We start from the raw sequence: 9,660 nt of genomic DNA, 5'->3' as shown, positions 1-9,660 counted from the left end.
TTCCCTAACTTCAAAAACATACCATTTTGATATTTTTTCTCATCTTACCATCATTCATTTGTACATACTTTCATTTTATTTTTTATTTAAATTAATTCTCAAGTTTGAAAATGAGGACAATGAGTATCTTTGCCTTTCCACTTCTTAGTTTGTTTTTCATGGCAATCTTTCATTTGGGTCAAGCTCAAAATTTTGAAGGGAAGTGATTTTTCTTTCTTCTTTTTTTTTTATACCATTTTTTACTTTTTTTTTCTTTCAATTTTATTGATTTATGAAGTTGAAAAATATTTCCTCCTTTTTCTTTTTTTCTTTTTAAATTGATTAATTTGTTTATTTATGACAGACAGTACACTAGATCAAGGAATTGCTTACTTTTTAATGTTGGTGGCACTGGTGATTACTGTTAACAATGAAAAGAGGAAGAAGAGAGACAACTACTCTAGGGTTTTATAACATAGAATGAACAAAACTTAAGTTAATAGGGTTACAATGAGTATATATATAAAAGAATTGAAATGTCTAAAATACCCTTACTACTAATATATAATAAAAATTATGTAACATCTCCCCTCAAACTCACGATGCATTAACATGGAGCATCGAGAGTTTGTCAACTAAAAAACGAAAACGTTTAATAAAATGCATCTTTGTGAACAAATCAACAATCTGTAAAAAAGAAGAGTACGAATAATGGTCATCTTGGCTACAGGAGCAAAAGTTTCTTCGTGATCCATACCATAGTGTTGAGAGAAACCCTTAGCAACAAGATGTGTTTTGTAGCGCTCAACTGACCCATCAGACTTAGTTTTGATCTTGTACACCCAACGAGATCCAATAGCACGTTTTCCAGGAGGAAGAGGTACTAATTCCCAAGTATTGGTTTTGTGCAATGCAGATAGTTCTTCTACCATAGCCTGATGCCAAAGAGGATCAAGAACAACCTCTTTATAGGAAGAGGGCTCAGACAAAGTTGACGAGAGGGGTAATGAGGAGGATCAACAATCGCGGGAGGTGGTTGGATATCCGGTGGGACAAGAGGGATGTCACCAAAGAAGAAGCAACAATCAAAGAGAAGAACCAACAAAGAGAGAAGCAACAAAAGAAGAAGCAGAAGCCAAATAGAGGATCATTAGCTATACCAAGCAATCACAATAAAGAGAGAAACCAAACCAACAAGAAATCATATCAAACCAAACTAAATCAAATCAAACTAAACTACACCAAACCAAACTAAACAAAGAGAAAATCAACCAAATAGATGAACCACATGAGAGAAGAGCAAACAAATAGAACAATCAATATGGAGAGAAGCAACAAAGCAAATCACTAGAGAAGGGATCAATCAAACATAAGAAGCAAAAGAGAGAGCGACAACACAGAAGAAAACAACCAAAGAGATAGGAGAGACGAACAATTAAATTACCAACCAAATCAGCAAAGAACCACAACAATTGAAACCATGTGAACTAAACCAAAATCAACTCCTTAATACTGATCATAACAAACAAGCAACAGGGAGAAGAAATTCACAACATAAGAAATCCAAATCACCATAAATTCAAGTCATGTATAAAATATCGCCAAAAATCACAATATATTTTCTATCAAAAATAATTTTGATGAACATATTTTATGAAATAACATCTTCAAATATAATAATTGAACCAAAACATGCAACTAGTAGCAATAAATTTGCAAGACTCAAAGTAAGATTAGGAATATATTAAATATCAGAAAGAGACATGTTAGGTGTGGAGACAGAACCAACGCCTGCTAGTGGCATAGGAGTGCCATCAGCAGTCATAACCGACACAGACGAGACAAGTATCACATAAACAAAAGATTTATCATCGTATGTCATATAATGAGATGCTCCTGAATCAAGAATCTATATGGAGGGAGATATATCTGACATACCAGAGGAGTTCAAACCTTTATAAGAGATGGCAGACATGGCATGTGATTCAGTGACAAGAAGTTTTTTTTTGAAGTTGTTCTACCATATCAGATATTTGAGAAGCAGTCTCATATGAGTATACAGAACCAAAACTAGATCCAATGGTAGAAAGAGCAGAAACAACAACATTGGACGATGGCCCCCTAAAATTCTTCTTATGTGTTCTCCCCAATGTCAGACAATGTGCTTTCCAATCTGCTTGAAGAGAATCATCCTTAGCACCAACCATAACAAATAATGACAAGAAAATACGACAAACACAATCACTGAGACAAAATAAATTAGGGATAATTTGGTGTTGTGCGAGCCCGATTTCTCCCCTGCAAACGCCTTTTCGCATATCCGACCGTTGAAGACGAAGACCTGAATGTTGCGAACCTGTTGTCCAAAAATCAGCCCGATCCAACGGTTAACAAATGCACAATCGATATTTTTGTGAGACTGGTTTAACAAAATCGGGAATATGGTTACTCTTCGCTTTTCTCTTTTGGTGGTTGTCTTTCCTATCAAAATAATCTCTCTCTTCTTTATAGTAGATCCCAAAATCAACCAAAGCACTTTGATATCATGTTAAAAATCAAAAGAGGAAGAAGATAGACAACCATTCTAGGTTTCATAACATAGAACGAACAAAACTTAAGTTAATAGGGTTACAATGAGTATATATATATAAGAATTGAAATATCTAAAATACCCTTACTATTAATATATAATAATATTATGTAACAATTACATACATGCTACATTGATTTTTTTTTTTTATCTTTTTTATTTGTGTATTTTATCTTAATATTTTTCGAGAAAGTTTTATGATTATTTTGTACTATAATTATTATTATTGATGAAATTTTAGTAATATTCTTTGGTACATTTCATTAAGTGTGGGCAAAGTTCAGTTTTAAACTAAAATCGTTTGAAAATTTAACTGAATTGGTTTTCAATTTTAAAAAATTGAACGAAACCGGTTTTGAGTTTAAAAAACCGAACTAAATTGTTTTATAAACTAGTGAGCTGATTTATTATTTTTAACTGAACCGAACCGAATTAGTTTAACTTAGTTTTTTTTGTTTATATAGGTCAAATTTTATATAATTACCCCTAATTACTTCTAAAAAACAAATTCGATTCAAGTTTTTTGAAATAAAAATCGATCCGGTTCAGTTTTTTCGAACTGAAAACCAGTTCAATTTTGTCAAAACTAAAAACCGATTTCATTCAATTCTAATTTTAAAAAATCAGTTCAAAAACAGTTCAGTTCTCAAGTTTTAGAAATCACTTCAGTTCAAAATCAGTTTAGTTTCAATTTTTATAAATCAGTTTAATTTAGTTGTTGATTATTTTAAACGCCTCTATATTTCATTCTAAAAAGCTACAACATTGATGTGATGTTCTTGATTAAAAAAATAAAGTTTTGTAAATGAAATAAAATGTATTTCAATACCATTTTATTTTCTTTTAAACAAGACACGAAAACGACCAAATATATCATATTAATTTAATGCCCAATTGTCACACGCATTCCAATTTTTCAACGCCTTCTATAAATTAACAGTTTAATTATACTTTTGAGTTGTTAACTTATTTATAGGTTTTATTTTCCTAATTTTTTTTTAGTAAGTTTTATTTATTTCATTTTAAGTCTTTTAAATTACAAATATAAGACATTTTAATAATTTAAATTACTTTTATTTTATTTTAATTTATTAAATTATAAATGTCAAATATTTTAGTCTTTTTAATTACAAAATTATTAAATATTTTGTTCTCTTAAATTATAATGTTCAACATTATTAAAAATAACTAAAGTATATAATATTTGTAATTTAAAAAATTAAAATAAAATAAACAAAAGTTAAATGATGAAATATGCAATTTAACCTAAAATAATCAATTGATATGGCTCACGCGATTACAAACTGGTCAAGGCGTGCCAATTTGAATTATTTGTATATAAAAAATCGTTATCTAAACAATTATAGATTATTTATACAAACACTACCAAATGACACTGGAAATTATTGTTTTCATAATTATTTATTAAAATAATGTAAACATTCATTCCCCACTTAATAAAGAAAGTTGGTGCTACTAAAAAATAACTTAGGTTCCCTCTTCCTCTAAAAATAACGTTGGTTTTTCAAAATAATAATTGAATGATTAATATATTAATATTTTCTATCTATAATGTTTATTATAATATAAGTTTGTTTTTTTTTTTAAATGAAGAAAGATATTAGAATTTTGTTGAAATTATTAAAATCTAATTTAAACTAAAATGGTGAATAAAATATTAGAGTTATGACGATTGACGACCACCATAAAAGCTAATAAACTAATAAGAATATGAGTTTAATAACAAGATAACAAAATCGAACATCTTGCTTTAGCTCATCAATATTTATAGAGGTCATGACATATATTTTCATATTTATAATGCAAAAGTTACTTTCCATAGTAGTGAGTTCTTATACATTTTTAAATTTTTTATTTAATAGTAAATTGTAACATTAAATAAACTAATGTATTTCTTTAAGATTATTTAATATCGGTGAATTTATTTAAGTACTTTTTTAATGTTAGTGATAAATTTGTTTTTTGTATTTAACTTTGTTGATCAATAATAATTGATTTATTAATTTTATGAAACATTAAAAAATAATTAAAAAAATTGACAACTTTATCATGTCACCACATAAGAGAGTGATATTTTTGACTCAACCAATTAAATTAACTATTTCACATTTTAATAGACTCGTCATGATAAACTAATTCTGTTTGTTGTTCCTAATCATTCGTACAAAATATCATCTCTCTCACGTAACACTAATATATATTAAAAGTAACATTTTGTAATAATTTTGTTGTAGCAAATTTAATGTGGGATCGAGGGATTACTATTCAACTATGCGAAAATTTTCTAGTAAAGAAAAAAAAAACTATGATAATTTTTGGAGTGCATGACTAGTGATTCTAGAAGACTTGGTGTTCAATGAATCTTTGATAGTTATTGCTTCTGAATCCCAACTTGCAGGGCACAAAAACACTTTCATAGGAGACAATTCATCTAATATAGTTGTTGCACATATTGTACACGTGTAACATACTATTCATCGTTTTTTTTTTTTTTTTTTTTTTTTAATATTTCTTATCTCGGGCATGGATAAATTGAAAACAAAAATAATTCAAAATGTAAATTTATATTGAAATAAAAGTTTAATTGTCACACACACTTGATTAATGTAAAATAAAAAAAGTTACACTTTAAATTTATTATAATTATTGATGGATATAATTTTAAAAGTAATTATGATAAAATTTAAATATTTATAATGATTTATGGTTGTGATTGTATGACAATATAAATTTTTTTATTTAATTGTAGTTTGTGTCCCTTTAATATTACCAATCAATGTCAATTGGTTTTTCTATTTTAAAAGTCGACAATTGTGATATCATTATCATATTTTTGAACTATAAAATAATAATTTGACATGTTTTTAATGACACGACATATAATTTAATGATATAAAATTATTTAGATGCATTAATCATTTATATGTCATTAATTAAATTAAAAATATAAAAAATTTAAAGTTAAAATATAAGTTTTCACGTTATTTTATTTCAATTTCATATGTATTAATCATTTTACATCATCATATCATATGTTACGTTATTTAAAGTATCCAACATCAACATTTTTTAATTAAAAAATTAGACGAATTAACCAAAACTGTCGACGACTTTTAAAATAGATGACTAATTTTATGAATCATTAATAATAAGATGATTAAAACTGCAATTAATTTAATTTTTTAAAATCCATTAAAAAATTAAATATTAGTATAAAAAAATACATTAAATTAAATAATAAAATTGTTAGTATCATTTGCCACCAAATTCTAGAATATAAGAATGTTAATATATTTTTGTCTACGTGTGGTGTCATCATCCGAGTCAACGAGTCGCCAACCGAGTCGAAGTAGCTGACGCGTCTTCAAACTCAAAAGCTTATTTCGTTGAAATTTCATTAGACGCCACATTTTACTCCTCCTTCTTTCTCTACCTATAAATACCATTTTTTTCTTCCTTAAATTCAAATTCAATAACATACCCTTTTATTTTTAAATTTTCTCACCTCTTTATACTTCATTTGCTCAACTTTTCCATCATTTTCTAGCTTCTTTTATTTCTCCAAGAAAATAATGAAGAGAATGAATATTTTCTTCTTTCCACTTTTTAGTTTATTTTTCATGGCAATTTCTCATATGGGTCATGCTCAGAATCTTGATCTTTCTCCAGCACCTGCTCCTACCAGTGATGGTAAGTGAAAAAATCTTCTTTTTTTTATATATATTTTATAGATATATATTTATATTTTCATTTTTTTAAACATATGAAATTAAAAAAATATCTCATTCATTCTAATTTATTGTTTAAAATTAATTATTTTTATTTATTTATTTATTACAGGCACTGCTCTGGATCAAGGTGTTGCTTATTTTCTTATGATGCTGGCACTGGTGATTACATATATGTTCCATTGATTTTATTTTAATTTTTTCTTGATTATTGTTCAAGGAAATTCCAGAATTTTTTGTAATTATTATTGATGAATTTTAATATTAATAGTATTCTTTGATACATGTCCTTCTTGTGCTTAGAGTTTTATGGCGAATCTGCTTTTCAGTTTTCCTTTTTTCTTCATTTTCTTTTTTTCTTTTGTTTCACATTCTTTCTAGACGTGTTTTGAGATTTTTTTTTACTCAACTAAACGCGTGCCATAAGGTCAATAGATATATATATATATATATATATATATATATATATATATATATATTTGATTTAAATTTTAAATCAAATGAATCTTGAATTGAGTAAATTTTAACCAAAATTTATGTATTTATGTAATTTTTTATTTGAGTAAAAAAAATTATCATGTTCTAGATACAAAAATATTTATGGAATTTAGTCCAAGAGTTAATCCAATAATTACTTTTTAAAAAAAAAAAAATTAATCCAACTGATTTGTTTTCTGGAATTTAGTTAATTTTATCGGTTTTTATTTATTAAACAACTTTAAAAACAATCTTTATTCAAGTCAATGCCCTTAGGTTCAATTTTGGAGTTACTTCAATTATAATGTTATATAATCTAAAGTAATTGCATGCATCATTATTAGCTTAAAACTTACATTATTTAAAATTCCAAAAAAAAAAAAGAAAATAGTCCTAAAGTGGTTGATCACAAATTCCTAATTATGCATAAACTCCTATCTATATAGTTTCTACAAGTAGTTAAAATGAAGAATTCAAAGCCAAGGAGAATTATAAATAGGAGTTGCAACAGATTTAACTTTAAGATACTTGTGAAGTGCTTCCAATCCATAATCTCTTCCAAATCCACTCATCTTACACCCTCCAAAAGGACAATCAATATCAAATGCAAAGTAGCAATTAATCCAAATTATGCCTGCACGAATTGACCTTGAGACAGTATTTGCAATGTCCAAGTTCTTGGTCACAATCCCTGCTGCTAGGCCATATTTTGTATTGTTGGCCTTGTTAATTGCTTCCTCAATTGTCCTATACCATATATAATTCAACATTTTAGGTACATATTCCCAAACATTTTCTAAAATCGAGATTATGGTAAAAACTGTGTGGTTGCAATCTGGGTCGTGACATTATGGTTTTAGATGTGTCTGCGACTTTAACTTGAGTCGCATCTAATTGCGATTTTCTACAATATTTAATGTGTTTGGTTTTGTTGTGAAAAAATAGATTTTGAATGAATTTTTATTCTGTAAATTTGGTTTTTGTTAAAAGTGAATTGAAAATAAACTGATTTATATTAAGAATATTTTTCGATTAGAATTTTAAAAAAAGTTTGCAACTATTAGCTGGACTGCGACATTGTGGTCCTAGATGTTTGTGTGATTTTAACTTGAGCCTTTGATGGCGATTCTCTACAATATTTAGAATAGTAATGCTATTGCAACTATGATTGAAAACCTTAAATGAAAAATGAATATAAGTTGTACTTACTTGAACTTAGAAAGGGTCATAACAGGACCAAATATTTCCTCTTGTGCTATTAGCATGTCATCCTAAACAAATTTTTTGAAAAGAATTAAAAAAAAAAAATTGTTCAAATTTTCAATTATGATAAGAATTAAAGATACATATTTCATGTTTCTTGGTAGATTTGAAATATACCTTAACATTGGCAAAAATTGTTGGCTCAATGTAGTATCCTTTGTTTCCAATTGGCTTACCACCAGTCAATAATGTGGCTCCTTCATTCTTTCCATGCTTAATATATGAAATAATTTTATCAAATTGTGCCTTACTAGTCTGCAAGGAAAATGATGTGCAAAATTTGATAGGAGGGTTAGTAGCTATGGAATACTGACATAAGTACCATACACGATGCTCACATATTGACATTGATAATAATTTCAAAAATAGAAGAAATTGGATATAACTATATGTATCGGTATTATGTTTGAGATTGACATATGTCAATACTCAAACACACCTTCAATTAAAAATGTCGATACTACAAATTTGAATTTAGTGCATTAACTGACTGCATATACTTACGCAGTCAATGACTACGAATTTTAGTATTAAAAATTAAAATTTTCGAATTTGAAATATGGACTGTCTGATAGCTCTTATAGTTACTGCAGGGAACGAATCCTCCAAACTATTGCTATTAGCAAGGTATCTCATTCAAATTCTTGTGCAAGTTAAACTATCCTTACTTGAGGTCCTTGTTGAACTTTAGGATCAAAAGGGTCACCAACTACCCAATTTCTTGCCTTTTCCACCACTTTCTTTTCAAATTCATCATAAATTCCTTCTTGAACAAAAACTCTAGAAAATGCAACACAGATTTCTCCCTGAAAATTACAAAGAGTTACTTGAGTTATAAGTCATTGTTCTGTTTCTATGTAACAACATTTTTCCTTGTAGGAAACTATACCTTATTATGCAGGATACCAAATAATGCAAGATCAACAGCTTTATCAACATCAGCATCATCAAAAACTAAGACAGGTGACTTGCCTCCTAATTCAAGTGAGACCGACTTCAAATTACTCATCGCAGCCGCTTGCATTACTTTGCGACCGGTTTCGGTTGAACCTGTAAAACTTATCTGTAAAATAATATAGTTAAAGCAAAACTTAGTAGTTTGCATGAAATGTAATGCATTTTCAACTTAATCATTGGTATAAAATGTTTTGAGACCAAATTACCGCATCAATGTCCATGTGTGAGGTTATTGCAGCACCAGCATTTGAGCCAAATCCTGGTAGAACATTTAGCACTCCATCTGGTATACCAGCCTAGATGAAAACTCTTGTTAGCTTATGAAAACAAATTGATTCTAATATATTATGTCAACATACTAAACATAAATACCTCAGATACTAAGGATTTAGTTTCTCTGCAGTCACACAACGTAGACTATCAGATTAAGATTGGACTATTCACGTTCGGACTTTAAAACGAGATTCAAAATATTAAATTGAAACGTGAGTTCTCCTATCTTGATTTAATAGTTCAAATTGTTTAACTATAAATTTGTCTTGTCGCGACGAGGAATCAAAATAAAACCAATTCAACCAAATTGTCTTAAACTTTACCTTCTTAGCAAGATGAGCAAAAAAGAGTGATGATAAAGGTGTTTGTTCA

At 28.0% G+C, this 9,660-nt stretch overlaps 1 protein-coding gene, 1 long non-coding RNA gene and 1 pseudogene across 2 annotated transcripts in view; 1 reads left to right on the top strand and 2 right to left on the bottom strand.

The window, feature by feature from the left end:
* Nucleotides 1–6,073: 6,073 nt before the first annotated feature.
* Nucleotides 6,074–6,501, bottom strand: LOC140919127 (uncharacterized; annotated as a pseudogene).
* Nucleotides 6,139–6,601, top strand: LOC105852721 (uncharacterized). Its single transcript, XR_001144640.3, has 2 exons — nucleotides 6,139–6,280; nucleotides 6,431–6,601. It is a non-coding gene; the product is annotated as an uncharacterized lncRNA (long non-coding RNA).
* A 466-nt stretch (nucleotides 6,602–7,067) lies between these two features.
* The window catches only part of LOC101514219 (aldehyde dehydrogenase family 2 member C4-like), a 4,477-nt gene continuing 1,884 nt past the window's right edge, over nucleotides 7,068–9,660 (bottom strand). The window contains exons 3-9 of the mRNA XM_004512910.4: nucleotides 9,612–9,660; nucleotides 9,222–9,311; nucleotides 8,948–9,121; nucleotides 8,727–8,864; nucleotides 8,176–8,313; nucleotides 8,005–8,066; nucleotides 7,068–7,542 (exon numbers count right to left, since the gene is read on the bottom strand). The exon at nucleotides 9,612–9,660 is cut by the window's right edge and continues 347 nt beyond it. Coding sequence (XP_004512967.1) covers nucleotides 7,269–7,542; nucleotides 8,005–8,066; nucleotides 8,176–8,313; nucleotides 8,727–8,864; nucleotides 8,948–9,121; nucleotides 9,222–9,311; nucleotides 9,612–9,660 — 925 coding nt within the window. The 3' untranslated portion in view covers nucleotides 7,068–7,268. The remainder of the gene's footprint in view (nucleotides 7,543–8,004; nucleotides 8,067–8,175; nucleotides 8,314–8,726; nucleotides 8,865–8,947; nucleotides 9,122–9,221; nucleotides 9,312–9,611) is intronic.

Source organism: Cicer arietinum, chromosome 8 (genome assembly GCF_000331145.2).
Source record: "Cicer arietinum cultivar CDC Frontier isolate Library 1 chromosome 8, Cicar.CDCFrontier_v2.0, whole genome shotgun sequence".
In the NCBI taxonomy this organism is placed as follows: domain Eukaryota; kingdom Viridiplantae; phylum Streptophyta; class Magnoliopsida; order Fabales; family Fabaceae; genus Cicer; species Cicer arietinum.
The sequence above is the reverse complement of the archived record's forward strand: the minus strand, read 5'-3'. Positions and strand labels throughout refer to the sequence as shown.